The sequence below is a fragment of the Macaca mulatta genome, chromosome 14 (genome assembly GCF_049350105.2).
Source record: "Macaca mulatta isolate MMU2019108-1 chromosome 14, T2T-MMU8v2.0, whole genome shotgun sequence".
Taxonomy (NCBI): domain Eukaryota; kingdom Metazoa; phylum Chordata; class Mammalia; order Primates; family Cercopithecidae; genus Macaca; species Macaca mulatta.
Genome location: NC_133419.1, coordinates 30,284,181 through 30,304,138, shown reverse-complemented (window position 1 = coordinate 30,304,138; position 19,958 = coordinate 30,284,181). Strand labels below are relative to the sequence as shown.

General features: G+C 35.2%; 1 protein-coding gene across 4 annotated transcripts in view; it reads left to right on the top strand.

Moving 5' to 3' along the window:
- Positions 1 to 19,958, top strand: part of PDHX (pyruvate dehydrogenase complex component X) — an 83,972-nt gene that overhangs the window by 50,062 nt on the left and 13,952 nt on the right. Inside the window, exons 8-11 of one of the 4 annotated variants that reach the window (XM_028833522.2) lie at positions 3,579 to 3,637; positions 6,915 to 7,073; positions 14,674 to 14,738; positions 17,366 to 18,348. In XM_028833522.2, coding sequence (XP_028689355.2) covers positions 3,579 to 3,637; positions 6,915 to 7,073; positions 14,674 to 14,738; positions 17,366 to 17,405 — 323 coding nt within the window. In that variant the 3' untranslated portion in view covers positions 17,406 to 18,348. Of the gene's footprint in view, positions 1 to 3,578; positions 3,638 to 6,914; positions 7,074 to 14,673; positions 14,739 to 15,976; positions 16,167 to 17,304; positions 18,349 to 19,958 lie in introns of those variants that run through there. The other 3 variants (XM_015114539.3, XM_015114540.3, XR_003722578.2) reach the window with 3 other exon arrangements.

Sequence of the window (19,958 nt, the reverse complement as noted above, 5' to 3'; positions counted from 1 at the left end):
TTAAAGAGCTACCATACTGTTTTCCTTAGTGATTGTGCCATTTTGCATTCCCACTAAGGGCGCACCAATGGGTCAGGCATGATGGCTCATCCCTGTAATCCTAGCACTTTGGGAGGCTGAGGTGGGAGGATCGCTTGAGGACAGGGGTTCAAGACCCACCTGGGAAACAGAACAAGACCCTGTCTCTACAAAAAAATTGAAAAACTAGTCAGGCAGATGGCATATGCCTGTAGTCCCAGCTACTTGGGAGGCTGAGGTGGGAGGATTGCTTGAGCCCAGGAGCTGGAAGTTACAGTGAGCTATAATTGCACCACTTCACTCTAGCCTGGCTGACAGAGCAAGACCTGTCTCCAGAAACAACAATGAAGTGTACAAAGGTTGAAATTTCTCCACATTTTTGCCAATACTTGTTATTTTCTGTTTTTTTGATAGTAGTCACCCTAATGGATGTATCTTCATCATTTTTAAGAAGTATTTTTGCTGGATATAGATTTTTGAGTTAATAGGGTTTTTGTTTCAGTTCTTTAAATAAAGATACTATTTCATTATTTTCTGTCTTAGAATGCCTGCTGCCATTCTTAATATTTGTTCCCTTGTATATGATGTTTTCCCCCTATCTGGTTGCTTTCAAGATTTTCTCCATTACCAATTTGGCTATTGTATGCCTATATTTTTTTTTTTCCTATTGTATTTATTCTGTTTGGGTTTCTCTCAGCTTCTTAGATGTATGGTTTGTTGTCTTCCTTTAATTGTGAAAATTTTCCAGTTATTTTTAATGATATCTTCTGTTTCATGTGGTTTCTCTTTGGGGCTCCAATTTTAAATGTTAGACTTTTTGAATTGTCCAAAGCTCTTAAATGCTCTATTCCTTTTGTTCATTCTTTTTTCTCTTTATGTTTCATATTGGATAATTTTTGTTTACCTAGCTTCAAGTTCACTGATTTATTTTCCTAGTTGTGTCTGCAAAGCTTAGCAAAATATATATATTTTTTATCTTGGTTAGCATGGATTTTCCCCTCTGGATTTCCAATTGAATGTTTTTTTAGTTTCCATTTCTCTGCTGCTAGTCCGCATCTGTTTGTGCATGTTGTACCATACTCTGCCCTCTTCACTCCTGTACTCTGACAGTGGGTATTTACTTCCTGTGTTTGTCTCTCCCCTGAGTGGATTATCACTCTTTGGCATTCAGTTCACCTGTTTGCTTTGTAACCTCAGCTCCCTAATGAGCTTAAGAAAAGTTATGATTTTGTAACTTATCCTGCTTTTTCTTTCACCCTGTCAGGATGGGAGCAACTTTCTTTTGTAACTTTCTACATCCAAGGTGAAAGCAGGATGTTTTTCAGTTTATATACAGATCTTCAGGATTTCATATAAAGACAACTTGAGAGCTTTTAAAAGTTCAAGGAACTAAATGGAAAGCTATATTAGAGAAAGTGATAAATCTCTAAAAAATGAACCCTGGAAACACTCCTGTAGTTCTCAGATCATACTTGCTTAGTCATGATATAGAGGTTAATGTGGAAATCACTTTCCTGTTTTCTTACTCTAATAAGGCAGAAAACAGCAGTATTTCAGAGGAGATGTGGATTAATTTGTTATCTTTGCATGGTCTGGTTTTGGTACACCCTTGTAATTAGGAATTTTCTTAAAAATCTTTACACCCCACATTGTGTTCACTCCTCTTTCTCGTATAAAGTTACAATATATAACATTCTATATGCATGCTTCACACTTTGCTTTTCTGTCTGGACAATGTGTAAATGAGAATGTTTGATATTACCTTACAAACTGTTTTCTACTCAGTAAATGTAACAACATCTCCTTTCAATATGTTTGGAAAATCTCCATTATAAAGAGTTAAAAATAAAGAATTCAAAGAGAAACCTACTTTACACATGTTAGATTTGAGATGCATGTTAGAGATGCAAGTAGAAATTTTTTGTGAGAAGTTGGATATACAAGTCTGAAGCTTCAGTATCTCAGAATTAGAGGTAGAATTTGGAAGAGTCATCATTATATAAATGGTATCAAAACCTTGGAAATGGAACTGGAACTTCCAGGCTGGGGAGATGCCAACATTGAGAGGAAAGGAATAAAAATGAGTGAGTGGGCAGAAAGTGGAAGAAAACCAGGAGAGTATAGTGACATAGGTAGAGGCCAGTAAAAGAATATGTTTCGTTTAACTCAAGAATGTTCCTAAATGTGGGAGTATGCTGAATACAGAATTTTAAATGAGGACTGTGCACTTAGGTGGTAGGTTTGGGGGTCATTAGCTGGCAGATGGTTTTAGAAGTCTTCACTGTGAATACCTGTGGGTAAGTAGATAAAGTGGGGAGAAGGCTGAGAGAGCCATGAAAGGTAAGCAGAGTAAGTTCATGAGCTGTTACATTTGAATTTGTACAGACCAAATCTTTTCTATGTGGTTATCATTAAAAGCCTCTAAGCACTGTAAGTCCATTTATATCTCTATTCCTAAAGGGAATTTAAGCCAAAATGTTTACATATTTCTGGAATTCTGAATTAGAGGAGCTTTGATACTTTGCACCTGACAGTTACTGTGACAGTTTGACAGTATTTAGATTTATGGTAATTCATCTAATCCCTTTCTGAAGTCTCTAGGATGCCTTTGGAATGAGTTGTTATTCATGTAAAATTCCATGATACTTTAGTAATAGGATAGGTTTTTTGCCACATACCATTGACTAGATTTTGATCTTAAAGTCTTTTTCTATAAGCTCTTGCAAGAAAGAATCGAGTGTTGTTTACATTTTCCAACATTGTTATGTGCAGTGGCAAATGCAAAGACATAAACAAATACTTTAGTTATGATCAGCTCTGTAGGAAGTGGGAGGACCCTAGCTTTATCTTAAAATCATTACGTATACTGCAAAGAAATTGATTCAAATGCATTCACCATGAAAGTATGGACAGAGAACCTCATTTTATTCATCACACTAGGACCTATGCCAGCATTGCTTCATCTTTGGCTTTTGTTATATCCTGTTTTGTTAAGTTAAAAAGCAGTTAAATTTGTTTTCACCTACACCCCATTAGTAAAAAGAAATTTTTGAACACTCTCTCATATATGTATATATAACTGTTTATATAAAGTACCTACATGTGTCACTGTTCTAGTATAATCAATATATTATAAAGCATACAGAGAATAAGTGCATTTGAAAAGAACGAGGAAGAAACTGAATCATCTTGTAAACTTCCTGACTGCACACACCACAGAGAGACCATTTGTCTTTTTTGAGACATAGGAGTTAGTTCTTTTTTTTCTGATTATGCTTGTAATATGTCCTTCAGGTTCTTGTATATGATATCTAAACAGTTTAAAAAATTGATAACCGAAGCCCAGAAATAAACTTACATTAATGGTTAATATTATTTATCCAGGACCTCACGTAAGTTTTTCTAATCATGGGAACCTTATTGACTAAGCAAACAAAAGCTTGTAATTTTTTTATCATTGTTTGTCAGTACATTCCATAATTTACAAGTTTGAAGTTGTAATGGTCAATGTTAAAGTTGTATTAGGAATACTAATTTTACTAAGCTTATTTTTCTTTCAGATGACATTAAAGTATCAGTAAATGATTTTATCATCAAGGCAGCAGCTGTTACCCTTAAAGTAAGTAGCAGACTTCAAATGATTTTGTCTTCTAAAGTAGTTTCATGTCATGGAATTTTTACAATGACAAATAGAACTCTTATTTTTAAATCACAAAAATTTTATAATTGTCTTGCTAAAATATCCTATCATTTGATCTCTCTCATTTTTCTAATGAAGAAACTGTAAATGAAAAGGGCTCACAACGAAGTAGAGCAGAATAAAAACCATTTATTCTAGGCATTAGACAGATAGCAGTAAACCAAAGCTTACATGATTTCTGCTCTCGCTGGGGCTTATATTCTAGTTGGAGGAGACAAACACTATTATATATCAGATGATGAAAGTACTGAGGAGAAAAAGAAAGGATAAGGGGACAAAGTAACGAGGTGTGCTCTTTCAAAAGGGAAGCGAGGGAAGCCCCCCTGACAAGGTGATAATTTAGATACGGCCTGAGAAAACAGAGGGAGTGAGCCACACAGGTATGTGGTGAAAGTACGTTCCACACAGAGGGACCAGCAAACACCAAGGCTGTGAATAGAGGATTGCATTAACTCAAGATATGGTGCTGAGGGTGGAGTGTGCCTAGAGTGGAAAGGGCGGGAGATAAGATTTAAATAACAGTGGGAGAGCATGAAGGGGAACCCCCCAAGTACATGAGGCCTTGTTGGACATGGTGAGGACTAGGGATTTTATTATGGGTGAGAAGGAAGCCTTTGGAGGGTTTTGAACAAGTAACTAATGTGATCGACTTACACTTGAGAAAGGAAAAGGAGAGGCTGCCCTGGGTGCTGTGTAGAATACGGCCTGTGGAGAGGCAAGGGAAGAGACGATGAGCTCCCCTGGGAGGCTTTAGAAGATGACTGTGGCTTGGACAAATGTAGTAGCAAATGGAGCTAGAGTGAAGTGGAGATTTGGGTTATGTTTCAGAAGTAGAGCCAACAGGATTTGCTGATGGATTGGATATGGGGTGTGAGAAAAAGGAACAAGCATTTTGGCCCAAGCGATGGGAGGAATGAGTTTTCCATGTACTAACATTGGGAAAACTGGGAGGGGTATAGCTTTGGGGTGAGGAATCTAGAGTTTGGTTTTAGACATGTTAAATTTGAGGAGCCTAACAGATATTCCAGTGGAGGTGGCAGGAAGGCAGGTGAACATATGAGCCTGCAGTTCAGTGGAGGTGATGTAAACCTAGCTGCCTTTAGATGTAAATCTAGAACCCTGGCTTCCTGCCTTCCTGCCTGGCACTATTTTTCATCATGCCTTCTTTCTGTAATGAGGCTATTTTCTGGGATCACTGCTTGTTAACAGACTGTATTTAAAGTACATTTATAATTAACTTGTTTTTATTTCTTGAAAAATACATTAAGGAGGGTTCCATGGTGTAATGGTTAGCACTCTGGATTCTGAAAAATACGTTAATACAGAACTTAAAAAGCATGCATTTTCAGCATTATCTAATTATTCATATAACTTTTCTCTTTTGATGAAATATTTTTAATTATATTAATGATTTAATTATTAATTGACTCTTGTGATTAATATCATTAACTGTGAATCATTTTTGCACTCCTTAAATAAATCTCTAATAGGCATAAGCTATTTGTTAATATTTCATTGGATAATTTTTGTATCTGGAGTCCTAAGTAGTGGTAATTTAAATTATGTGCCAACATTATCAGACCTTTTTCCCCTAATCATTGGCTTCATTCAATGAATTTGGATTATTTCTTCTTTTCTTTCCTCTGTATTCATTTCAATATTATAAAATTTTTTATATTTTCTAGTTTCATAGAATTCAGTAAAAATATCTGAACCTGCTTCTATTTTGAGGAGGGGATCTTGGCAGCTTTCCCTTTTTTTTTCCCTGCCATAATTACTGATCTGTTTTAATTTTCAGCTTTTTAAAAAAATCAATTTTAAAAGCTAATATTTTCCCCCAAAATCACTCATTTAATTTAGATTCCCAAACTTATTAGCCTAGAGTAATTTAAATTTGTTTCTTATAATTATTTTAACATCCTCAATGCCTGGGGTTATTCTGAACTCTCACTTCTATTGCATATTTATATTCTTAGTTTATATTGTTTTGTTATGTATTTTTTCCTTCATTTCCTTAGATTCATTTTGGTTAGAAAACTTGAATGTGTAATTCATTTTAATTTTTTTAATAAGGTTTAAGATAATAGTTGTTTTGTTTTGTTTTGTTTTTGAGCAGCAGCAAGATTTATTGTGAAGAGGGAAAGAACAAAGCTTCCACAGCATGGAAGGGGACCCGAGCGGGTTGCCCTAAGATAATAGATTTTTAATACAATTTTGACCATGTCCCATAAGTCTTCTTTACGTTTTGTAATTAAATTTATTTGCCAGATATTCTTCATTCATGAGGGTTTTGTTTAGTTTCTCTTTTACTTTAGCGTTGTCTATGAAGAATTTCAAATCTTCTGAGGGGTTGGGACTTTATTCTTTTAACATAGTGATATTGCTGAATGAGTGAAGGAACTAAGCCTTGAAAGATGGAAAAATGGAAGAGCAATTGAAAAGCAATGTGAAGGTAGCCTTGAAATGGAAATGAGCATAGCATGACAGTGGAAAATCCATCTCAGGGGAGTGGTCACAAGTAAAATGGGATAGATAGAGTAGAATCAAATTGTGTATTGCCATGCTTAAATGACACGCCAGGAGGCCTGGATCTTTTTCTTTAAAAAGCAAAGAATTTTTGAGTACAGAAATTCTTTCCAGTTTCTGTTTTTCAGCATCATTTTCACCTGTAATACAAGGCAACATTATTAATAGACAGGATTTCCAGGCATTTTGTCATTTGATGAAATCTCTTTTAAATAGGGAAGTAATTTCTTGAGGGCCTGCTGATATATATCCCAGAGCTGAGCTAGAAAGGAATAATATGATCTTATATCGTTACCCTTTTCCACTCTCCTCCTCACCTCAAGATCATGTTCGTTACCATATGAGGTAGGAAGTACAACAGACATTAAATAACTTCTAGCAATCAGGAAAGAAAGCCCTTTTTTCCCCACTAGGATATAAAGAGATCAAAGCATGTACCTCATCATAATTTCTTCAAACTTCCTTCAAAAAGGTAGTATGTTTAATTATTCTTGGCAGACATAAAAGATAATTGACAGAACTCCAAACCATTTTTTCAAACCAAATTTTTACTTATTTCCTCTTATCTAGCTATGTTCACTTTGGAAAATGCACAGTAATTTTATTTTTCTGTAACTGCCTTGTTCTAAAGCCACTTTTTTAGTAAGATTTTTTTTTTTCCTATTTCTAGCAAATGCCAGATGTTAATGTAAGCTGGGATGGAGAGGGCCCAAAGCAACTGCCGTTTATTGACATTTCAGTGGCTGTGGCAACAGATAAAGGCTTACTTACACCAATCATAAAAGATGCTGCCGCTAAGGGTATCCAGGAAATTGCTGACTCTGTAAAGGTATGTCTTAAGGAAGAGTGTGCTTTCAAAATGTTAGCATATACTTTTGGATAATTACTTTCTGATAAAGTCTTGACGTAATCTAGTCAGACTGTGATTTTTTTGTATGTGGGGAGAGTTATTTCATCAAGTGATTGTCACGTATCTATAGGTTTTTAAAGTTTTTATCCAAGTATGACCCATTGTAAGAAAATTTAATATTCAAAAATTAAGAGATAACATGTAAATAGAACAATATCATGCTAAAGACAAACTTTATTTTCCAAAGTCCAGAATTCAACCCTAAAGATGCTATATCAGGTAGGTTTTAAAGTTGAAGTTAAGCTGAAACTGTATTTCTATGGAAGTGGTAATAGACCTCAATATTAATAACATTTTATTCTTAAAGTATATTTACTTCTTCTCTAAAACTGAGACCATTAAAAGAACTTAGCGGCCATGCACAGTGGCTCACACCTGTAATACCAGCACTTTGGGAGGCCGAGGTGGGCGGATCACGAGATCAGGAGATTGAGACCGACCTGGCCAACATGGTGTAACCCCATCTCTACTAAAAATACAAAAATTAGCTGGGTGTGGTGGCACGTGCCTGTAATCCCAGCTACTTGGGAGGCTGAGGCACAAGAATCACTTGAACCCAGGAGGCAGAGGTTGCAGTGAGCCGAGATTGCGCCACTGTATTCCAGCCTGGCAACAGAATGAGACTCCATCTCAAAAAAAAAAAAAAAAAAGTGGACTTAGTGTTCCAGAAGCAAAGTTATTTTACTTTTTCAGGATTTCTTGAAAAGCAGTTTTTGTAACTCCAATGTGTAGGAATCTTATTTCACCAAAAAATAGCACATCGAATAGGCAAGAACACAGGCAGTAGGGCAGCTTTGACAGCCTCAGTAATTTCCGAGGGTATTTTTTGACAGAAGTATCACAAGTCTTAAAGTGATTGCATCAAAAATTTCTGATTCATTTGGGTAAGTGATTTCTTTCCATTTGCCAAGGACCTGTTGTATGTATAGTGGTAGAACAATTTAGAAGGTAAGATTTCTTTGGAGAGCTGACAGTACATAAATGTGTAGACCTTCTTGCTCAAAAGAAATAAGTACAAGTTAATCTGATTTTAAAAGCATACCCATAAATACTGAGTTTACTTGGAATTTTAGAGGTAGATATAATTAAAGGTGAACCTACTAGAATCAATATTTTTAGGTCTTTCTTCACTCCTCTTTGAAAAGATTTGCAGAAAGTGTTTGTATAGATAAAAATGGAATTGTTAATTGAAAAATGAGGCTGCACATGGTGGCTTATGCCTGTAATCCCAGCACTTTGGGAGGCTGAGGCAAGCAGATCACTTGCAGGAATTTGAGACCAGCCTGGCCAACATGGTGAAACCCCATCTCTACTAAAAATACAAATATTAGCTGGACATGGTAGCACACACCTGTTATCTCAACTACTCGGGTGGCTGAAGCACGAGAATTGCTTGAACCTGGGAGGCAAAGATTGCAGCGAGCTGAGATCGTGCCATTGCACTCCAGCCTGGATGACAGAGCAAGATGCTGTATCTCAAAAAAAAAAAAAGAAAAAAGAAAGAAAAAAGAAGGATAGCATTAATTTGGTCAGTTCAAAAGTCAAAGTAATAGAGATTGGTTTGCTGAGATATAGTATGTTCCTTATATTTATCAAGGGTTTTCAGCAACAATGAGAATACTTTTGTCTGTGTTTTGTAAAGGTTAAATGAGATTAAGTGTTGAAACAACCCGTAAAATAAAAAGTACTATTATAATGTTATGGAACTTTACTGCGCAGCTAGAATTTCCTTATTTTTATATACATTAAATTTTAAAAATTAACCATTATGGGAAGATTTCCTAGATTCTGAGCAATTTACTAATTTTACTACTATAATACATAACTCTTAAGTAGTTATGTTAGCTTCCTCTATTCCTTGCATCCTGAAGACTGTAAGTTTACGAGGTAAGGAGGCAGTCTCACCAGCCTCTCAGTTGGGTCTCACAGCAATGGGAAGGGCAGTCATAACCCTCTGGAGTGTAATGGTCTCTGGCGGGCCTTAGGCATTTCCTGTAACCCCCAGCAGGGACTCAGGGTTTGCCGAGCTCTGGCTGCCCCTGTTTGCTTCTCATTCTACCTGCTTCTCTTTCCCACTCTGCTCTCTTCACTCTTGTTCTTAGTGATGCCAGGCACTGGGCTAAGTGCTTCATTTAATCCTATTAACCCAGTCCAATTGGAACCTTAATTTCTCCATGAAATTGAGGAGATGGAGTTTTAGCAACTTTGATAAATTTGCCCGAGGCAGTACAGCTAGAAAGCAGAGGCAGTGAGGACTAGTTAACCCAGGCAGTTAGATTCTAGAGCCACTACTTAATGATCTGTTATACCACCTCTCTCCTTGCTTTTACTGTTTACCTTTCTTTTTTCCTATCTAATCATTCACTTCTTTACCTCTCTTTTGTCATTTTCTCCCTCAAAGTTACCAAAAAGGAGGGTTTGATTTGGTCCCCAAGTAGTACTTTCTTGTATGAAGTACTCTAGCTGGGCAAGTCTCTCATGCCAGGCCAATGTGTCATGTGGTACAGAGCATAACAACCAGATGCATGTAATCACTTTGGTTGTACTCAGAAAAAATAAGGGGACATTGAAGCACATTGAGGCCTCTCATGAGAAACAGGTGCCTTGCATGGCCTATTTAGCGTATTAGTTCTCTAGTTTACATGAGAGAGAGAGAAAAAGAAAGTGTGTGTGTGTGTGTGTGTGTGTGTGTAAGAGAGAGATCTGAGCTCCTGCAAAATTAGTTTTTTGTTGAAATGGCTTGTCTTGTAAGCATGATTATTTTAAAAACTTAAATCTTGGATTGTTTAAATGGTGGCTTAAAAACTAAGTATTTTAGATAGGCTCTATAGAGATATGTTCATTTAGCTGCTGTGCACGAATAGTCGTTAAAAATATGTATGCACCAAGTAGAAACCCTGAGTGTGTGTGTGTTTGTGTGTGTGTGTGTGTTCTTCACATCCAATGTAGATTTTGACTCAATTCCAAGTTAAGCAAGATTATATTGAATTCAGCTTTACTGTGCAAAAAAAAACAAAAAACAAAAAACAAAAAAAACAAAAAAAAAACCAGCATCTATCTGAGTGTCCAAGTATAGTAGTGGGTCATCTTTGGTAATAAATGCATTTTCTGTCCTGTGCTTTAGTGTTGTTATATTTTACCCCATCCACCAAAAAGGGTAGACAGTAAATGTTCCATTTATGGAATAGTGCCATTTTATACAGTTTGAGTCTTGTCAGTATTTCTACATCAAACTTTGTACTGTGGCTTATTAAAAGGTTTTATGTATTAAAAAGGTTATGTATTTAAACAGTTTATGAATGTTTATGTATTTAAACAGATAAAATTTAGAATGATTTTAATTCCAGGGTAAAATCTGCTCTGACCAGAGAGAAATATATGACTAATTCATATATGAATGTAGTATTTGTAATTTTCTTATTTAAAGACATGCAAGTTCTAGAAGTATTTGTACAGTTTAACAGTTTTAACAACTCTAACAATAATAGCACCTGGCATACTTTGTACCAGTTTTTGCTGTAAGCCTTTTATATATATTAATCCTCTTTAAAACTACCCTATCAAGTACAAGATAATAATTTGATATGGTCGATGAAGCAACTGATGGGAAAAAAAGAGAAGTTAAATAATTTGCCCCAAATCTTACTAAGTGATGTAGCCAGCATCTGAACCCAATCAGACTGTAGACTAGAGCCTGCTCCCAACCACTTAGCTTTGCTGCTGCTTTCACACTAGTTACATAACTACTGTATGACTATAGTGGTCAGGTTATCAGCCTTCTAGAATCAGTAATGTTTTCTCTAAAAATAAAAAATACTTGAGAAGCAGCTCCTGAACTTTCAGAAATGAACAAGAAGAATAGCTAAGGACTCAACAGTTATACCAAATGCACCATAATTAGTTGATTTGCCAGGTAGACGAAAGGAGTACAATCATTTGTTTTCTGTGTCTGTAAGACCAATCTTTTGGTTTGGAATTTGAGATATTGTAGTTCTGTCTTATCCAAGGTTTCACTTTGCATGGTTTCAATTACCCGTGGTCAACCACAGTTGAAAATAGGTGAGTACTGTACAAGGTATTTTGAGAGAGACCACATTCACATGATTTTTACATTGGTACAATTGTTCTGTTTTATTATTAGTTATTGTTAATCTCTTACTGTGCTTAATTTTTAAATTAAACTTTATCATAAGTATGTATACGTAGGAAGAAGAGTACAGTCATGCATCACAGCAGGGATACATTCTGAGAAATGCATGGTTAGGCGATTTTGTCATTGTGTGAACACCATAGAGTATACTTACACAAACCTAGATGGGATAGCCTACTACACGCCTAGGCTTTGTATGGTACAAACCTGCAATACAACCAATTACTGTACTGAATAGTATAAGGAAATAGTGCTACAGTGGTACGTATTTGTGTGATAGGAATTTTTCAGCTCCATTGTAATCTTAATGGGACCACTGTCATATATGTCTGTCGTTAACTTAAGTGTCCTTAGATGGCACATGACTGTAGGTATAGAGTTCAGTATTATCTGCCATTTCAGGCACCTACTGTGGGTCTTTGAAATATCCCCCACAGATAAGGGGGAACTACTGTATGCAACTGGGAGAAAAAAAGAGTTAAGAAAGAAGAGACCTGAGTCACACGGGAGAGTACTCTGCCAAAGAAGCAGTGAAGATTCCCTGAGGAATGTGAGGTTGTGGTCTTAGCAAGTAGGCAGTGGATAAGAGAACCTGCAGCAAAGAGACCAAGGCTCTCTACCTGGTGAGGCAGGAGCAGACTTTTTGAGGAGACTGTGGGATCATAGACAGGTTGAGCTCTGGATTCTCACTAAGAGACATACTATCCAGTACACACATCCCTCTGATTGTCACTTGGCTGGCTGTTTTTCATCATTGGTTTCTCAGTTCAGTTGCTAATGTCTTAGGCCTTCTGCAGCTTCCATAGCTGAAATAGTTTCCTAACACTCTTTATCTCATTACCCTGTTTTATTGTCTTCATATGGTTTATTTGTCTTTGAAATTACCTTGTTTATTTATTTGTTCACCCTTCTGTGTTCCCTACTGTCTGATGTTCACTGTCCATTGCCATTTATCTAATTCTAGAAGAGTGCTTGGGATACAATAGTTGCTTGGTGAATTTATTTTAAAACAAATTTCAGTAAAACCTATTTCATTGAAATTAATTTTTCAAGAGTTTGTGGCTCTCTACAGATTCATCCATGAACCCCAGGTGAAGAACACCTGTACTACGCATTTACTTCTTGACCCTCAGTAATCCCAAGGATGCCAGTGTGGGGGCTGTAGGCATACTGCAGCCAAGTTCAAGTTGGTATTCCTTGAATAAAGTAATGTAGTAACACACCTTGAATCCTGTGTTATTCTTAATTCTTCATTACTTATAACAGTATTAAAAGGCAGAGGCAAAGTTTACCTTATAAGTACCCAGTAAATTTTTTTGAATGAATTAGCAAGGCATTTGATGTATTATAGAAATATTTAGTGGTCATTTTTTATTCTTTCAGCTGGATGCTTCAGGTAACATGTACTTTGATTTTGAGTCCACATTGCCAGGGGATCCCAGTGATAATTACAAATTTATACAACCAACAGTCCTTCTCAGACTCCATACCTATTTCAGACTCTTACTCGAGTTCACTGACAGGAATTTCCTGTTGATGTATTTAGGATCTACAGAGTTTTTGTTTTTAGTATGTGTGCTTGCAATCTAGTTATTAAAATGAATTTTTTTCATTTGTTGGAGTGTGGTAATTCATCAGGATAATGCTGAGATCATCTGCCTTTAGAAAATGCCTTTCAAAGTTCATATATATATCTTTTCAAATCATGTAAACAGTTACATTGCTTAAGGGAGGAAAAATGCATTTGTAGATTATTCTCTCTCCTGTTATTCCAATAACTATATAAGTCAGAATTCATCTCTTTTTTTGCAAACAGCATACACCTGTAATTTTTTCCATTGGCAGTATGTTGCAGTGATGTGTTTTTAGATTTTTGATATTTTTAAAGACTTAATTTTAAAAATTTAAATCATCTATGAGTTAAAGTTATCAACTGTGATTGTAATAGTGCCTATGTTGCCTATGCAATACAAAATATTAAGTAAACTCCACATTTATTTTATCTACCCAAATGACAGTGACCTAATTTTTCTGTATCCTTCCTCTTAATTCATTATTAAGTTTTTATATATGATGACTCAACCTCTGTTCCCTTGCTTTTAAGCACTGAAAAATAAAAATTAACAGAAGTATAGTTAATTCCAATTACAAGTGAGAGGAAAATTTTACTAATGTGTCATGTCTTGTCTTCTGTAAGATTTTTAGAAATCAGTATGGTCAAGAGTGATAAGAATCAAGTACATCCTTATATTCCTTGTGGCAGTATAAATTGGACTAGCTTATTCAGGAAGTGATTTAGCTGTAGAATCAGGAACCAAAAGAAGTCTATTCTCTAGGGCACTATAATTCCACTTCTGAAAATTTACCTGAAATAATTCAGAAAAAACCATGAACCAAATTATAACACTGGGAAATAACCAAGTAAATTAGGCAGATGCATTCTTTAGGAACAGACATTAAAAAATCATTTCTGAAGGCTGACAACACAGAAGATGCATATAATACTGAACAATTAAATATAAAATTTATGTTTTATAACCATTGTGTGGGGTTGAGATTGTGCATAAAGATGGAGCAAACTCTGAAAAATAAAAACGGAATGTTGGTTGTGGGATTGTGGGTATGCTACTTTGGTTGCCATTGGATAATTTATTTAAAACACACTAGATTGGCCAGGCATGGTGGCTAATACCTGTTATCCCAGCACTTTGGGAGGCCGAGGCAGGTGGATCCCTTGAGTTCAGGAGTCGGAGACCAGCCTGACCAACATGGTGAAACCCCATCTCTCCTAAAAATACAAAAAAATCAGCCGGGCGTGATAGTGGGTACCTGAAATCCCAGCTACTCAGGAGGCTGACGCAAGAGAATTGCTTGAACCTGGGAGATGGAGGTTGCAGTAGGCCATAATCATGCCACTGCACTCCAGCCAGGGCGGCGGAGTGAGACTTCTTCTCAAAAAAAAAACAAAAAACAAAACAACAACAACAAAAACACTAGGTTGATGAGAATGTATTCTTGTTTTTTTTTTTTCTTACAATAAAGTTTTATAGGCAAAATAGAAAATTTCACTGTGCATATAGGAAACTCTAAAGCATTCTGCATAGTAATTGGTGGTACACAGGGTAATTCCCATATTTGAAAAATTGTTGAAGTAATTTTTCTAGAGTTTTGATTAACAGCTTTAGTTTCTTGAATTATCTGTGCTCTTGTTTGTTCTTATAATTAGAGAAAATTATTTTTATATAGGTAACATAAAATCAAATCAAGGCATATCAGAGATGAGAGTGTATGACTTACAAATATTTCAAATGACAAGATCAACTGTGTAACATTTTGTTGGTTGTCCTATTCTGTTTGTATTTTTCTCAGGCTCTATCAAAGAAAGCAAGAGATGGAAAATTGTTGCCTGAAGAATACCAAGGAGGATCTTTTAGGTAAAATTTAAACTCTTAATTATCCATAACATCAAACAGATAGATGTAAGACTTATAAAGACCCTGTCAGCCTTTCATTTATCTGAAATATTTTTTAAAATTTAAGCTAAAAATATTTAGACAATAGAATATCTGGAAATATTCTTCACACTAGTCAGGCTTTCATATTAAAGCTAGTAGGAACCTATTTGTGTTGAACTAAACGTTCATTGGACATTGACTAACATGGAATGATAAATATTATGTATTCTTTAGTATCTGACCCCCCAATATTAATATCTGTGATATTATATTGCTATGTGAAGCAACCACTTATTTGTTATTATTGCAGTATATAATATTCTATTGTATAAATATACCAGAATTCATTTTACTGTTGATGGGCATTTGTGTTGCTTCCAGTTCGGTGCTATTACAAATTATGGTGCTATGAACATGCTTATTGGTGTCTTATGGTGAATATATGTACATTTTTTGTTGTATAGACCTAAAAGTATAATTCCTAAGTTAGAAGTTTTAGCAGATACTGCCAAACAATTTTCCAAATGGTTATACAAATTTACACCTCCACCAACAGTCCTGAGAATTCCCATTGCTCCACATTCTTGCCAGTGTTTAATAATGTTAGGTTTTAAATTTTAACAATTATTGGGGTGTGTAGTGGTACTCTTTGTAGGGAAATGCAAATTAGTGATGTTGAGTACTTTTCACTCATCAGCCATTTGGGTATCTGGTAATTCATGAGATAAAGTACCCATTGCAGTCTGGTGTTCATTTAAAAAATGATGTATAGTTCTTATTTCTGGATACACAGACCTTTGTAGGATATATATTGTTTCAAATAGCTTTCACACTCTGCGACTTGCCTTTGCGACTCTCTCAGTGATTTTTTTTAATGAAAGGAAGTTCTGAATTTTAATGAATTCCTGTTTATCAGTATTTTTCTTTATAGTTGATATAGTTGATACTTTTCTATATAGTTGATTATATATTTTTCTTTATAGTTGATACTTTATAGTTCATTTTCTGTTAGGAATTTTTGCCTATCCCAGAGTCATGAAGTTACTCTTCTGTGTTATCTTCTAAAAGCATTTATGTTACTTTTCACATGTAGATCACAATTCATCTGAAATTGGATTTTGTAAATAATGTGAAGTTTAAAGTTCTCTTTTTTCCCCACATGGATAGTAAATTTACACAGCATCATGTAATGAATATTGATTTCTCCTTTTTCATAGCACTGAAAAGGTGATTATATATGTGTTGGTCTGGTTCTATGCTATTCTTTTCCACTGGCCTGTTTGTTGATCCTTTGTTTACTACCACCAAGCTACAACTCTTCATAGCTGGTAATGAAGGCTTCCAATTTTATTCACCCTCAAAATTGTCTTCTGGCTTTTCGTATTTCCAAATAAATTGTAAAATTGATTTGCCATTTTTCACACACACACACACACACACACACACACACCCCTACCTTGCTGGAATCTTGATTGGGATTGCATTAAGTCTTTTGATGGTTTGAGAATTGACATTCTTACAATATTGAGTCTTCTAACCAGTGAATATGGTAGAAACCATTGTGTATTCAGTTCTTTGATTTCTTTCAGTTATGTTTTATAATTTTCTGTGTAGAGGTCTTGTATGTATTTCATTCGATTTATTCTTTGGTATTTGTTTTTTGATACTGTTATAAATGATATTGTTTTAATTTTTTATTTTCTAATTATAGCAACTTATATATAGAGTCATGTGCCACTTTATGATGGGGATATGAGAAATGCATTGTTAGGAGTTTCATCATGCAAACATCATAGAGTGTACTTACGCAAACCTAAATGGTACAGCGTGACACACCTTAGCTGTATGATATAGCTGTTTGCTCCTAGACTACAAACCTGTACAGCATGTTACTCTACTGAATACCGTAAGCAGTTGTGACACAATGATGAGTATTTGGGTATCTAAACATTTTTAAAATGTACAGTAAAAATGTAAAACGTAAAACATGGTACACCTGTTTAGGGCACTTACCATGAATGGAGCTTGCAAGACTAGAAGTTGCTCTGGATGAATCAGTGAATGAGTGAAGACTTAAGACATCACTATACACTACTGTAGACTTTATAAACACTGTACGCTTAGGCTGCACTAAATTTACTTTTAAAATAAAGTAATTGCAATATGTTATGACAGCTATGATGCCACTAGGCAATAGGAATTCGTCAGCTCCATTATAATCTTGTAAGACCACCATTGGATATGTGATCTTTCATTATGTGGGACATGACTCTAGATATAAAATGGATTTTTATATTGACCTTTTATCTGATGACTTAACTAAATTTACTTTCTAATTTTACTAGTTATCTGTAGAGTCTTATTTTTCCTATGTACACAGTTAATTTATTTGTGAATACTACATTTTTCCTTTTTTCATTACTTAATATATTTTTTTCTTGCCTTACTATACTGCCTAATAAAATATATATAAAATATGTGCTTCGGGGAAAGGGAACTTTGATTAAGGATGTCCCTCCCTCAGAGCTTTTTCTTTCCCCCCTAGTATTTCCAACTTGGGGATGTTTGGCATCGACGAATTTACTGCAGTGATTAACCCTCCTCAGGCCTGCATTTTGGCGGTTGGGAGGTTCCGACCTGTGCTGAAGCTCACTGAGGATGAAGAGGGAAATGCCAAACTGCAGCAGCGCCAGCTCATAACAGTCACAATGTCAAGTGACAGTCGAGTGGTTGATGACGAACTGGCAACCAGGTTTCTTAAAAGTTTTAAAGCAAACCTAGAGAATCCTATCCGACTTGCCTAGTCCTCAAAGATAAGAAGTTGGTGTTCAGCTTAGTTGATTCAGTAGTTGTTACCAAGAAACATGTGTTAGAGGAAAACAACTTGGTATTTAAGTATGAAGTGGATGAAATGTTTATTTATTTAAGATGAAAGCATTTGACCCAGGGTGTCTTCATCTTCAGTTTGGGTTTAATGTTATAGAAATAAATGATGATAAACTCTAACTATTAAAGGAAAGAGAATATTTGGTTACTCAGATCCATTTTTTAACCTCTGGTGCTGTATAAAGGGAATATTCAACTAGATGTAAATCAAAGTATATGTTTGGCTCATTTGAGCATTTTAGAATATTTGAGAATGTATAATACATGTAAAATAAACTATTAGAACTCTACCATAATTGTGTTGAAGGTAGAAGTGATCTTCAAAGAGATGGCCATTAACTTAGCAGTGGGACCTCACTTTTACAAGCACTGCTCTAGATATACTTGAAGAATTTAATATGTACAGAATTTTATTCTGGATAATAAATAGGATCACACTGTATTAGGGGTTATGGCAACATTATTGAATTTTTTATGTACATAAAGTCTTATGTTTAGGGTGGTTTCTATCTGTCTTGTTTTTCACTTGTATAACACTGTGAACTTCTAAAGAGAGAATAAAAGAAGCATGAATGAGAAGAATGACATTTCAGAAAAATGGTTCAATGAAAATCTATAGCTAAAATATGTAAACCTAGGTAAAGCGCTTGCCTTCATCCTGAGTCAGAATATATTTAAATAAATTGTGTTATCTCTTGCCAAACATTTTGTTAGTGTTTATTTAAAAAGAAAATGTTGTTTCTTAATGCATTTAAATCAGTTTTGTATTGTGCAGTAAAATGTGAGAAAATATGAACATTTCAATTGTATTTTACATGTTAAAACACAAAAGTTCAGTAAACTTTGAAGTTGATTAGTAGTTTTTCTAGAACACCTTAAAAAGGACTCTACAGGAGGAAAGAAGGAATTTCAAATTAGTATGACATTAGGAAAGTAACCAATAGGAAATGTAAAACTTTGGAAAGAGAATAGAAGACTTACGAAGCCAAACAGATGAGAACTACTCTTTTTATTCCACTAATACGAAATTTTCACTAATTATTATAAAGTTTGGAAGAGCTTATTCTCTCTTTTGGCAACTCTGCTATAACTGTCAAGATAACTGTATTTAAATTGGACGGTAATGAATGATAATTTAACTTGTCACAAAAAGATTTGTTAGTGTCGGCTGACATGAATCACCAGAAGGAAGTCTATAGTACAAGTTGTGTGGTATGACATGATGAATTATAAACCCTAACAGAAGAGCCTTCTAAAATAATTAGCACCCTGGTGTATTAATTGTTAAGAAAATGCTTAATCCAACTATCCAACTCAGTTTAACAAGCCATTTTTAAAAAGTCTTCAAAACTTTCGTCATATTAACAGTTACACTGAAAATTATAACCAAGTGCTATTTTCAAAATAATTTTTATGTTAAATTATTTCCAAGGTCAGTTTTAATCGAAATTATTATTATTTTTTTTTCTTGAGACAGAGTCTTGCTCTGTGGCCCAGGCTGTAGTGCAGTGGTATGATCACAGATCACTGCAACCTCGACCTCCTAGGCTCAAGTGATCCTCCTGCCTCAGCCTCCCGAGTAGCTGAGGACTGCAGGCATGTGTCACCATGCCTGGCTAATTTTTCTATTTTTTTTTAGAGACAGGGTCTTGCCATGTTGCCCAGGCTGGTCTCAAACTCCTGGGCTCAAGCAGTTGACCCACCTTGGCCTCCCAAAGTGCTGGGATTACACAGGCATAAGCTACTGTGCTGGGCCATTGTTTTTGTTGTTGTTGTTTGTTTGTTTTAATTTTTATATCTGAGGAACAGAACATGATGAGGCAACCTTAAATAAGCCTGGCTCAGAGTTCTGCTTTTCATGAACTGACATACATAAGCAGTAGTGCATCTGTTTCCCTGTAGGTGAAATGGGCATTAATATTTACTCAGCCTGCTTTAGAGAGTTGAACTGTACAAGGGAAATAGCTGTATAAATTTAAGATGTTTTAATTCTTCATGGACCTCACAGTCAGGCTTTTCATATAATCACCTGCCTCTCATGGTTTGACTTCTCAACTTTTGGTACAAATGCTTGTTCATTATGACCAAAAATATTTTCTCTGGTATTTCTATACTGATGAGGTGGTTTAGATAAGGAAGTTTTCATTTCTAAAAAGAATTTTGTTGTAGTTTGAGATCAAAGAATAACACTGAGAAAGGAGTTTGGTACACTTGGTTTGAACTGTGTGCTACACTATCAGGCCCCTTTCACATTATACTACTAATTTATTTATAATAGGTATCACACCGAGAGGATATAAAAATAATTTCTAC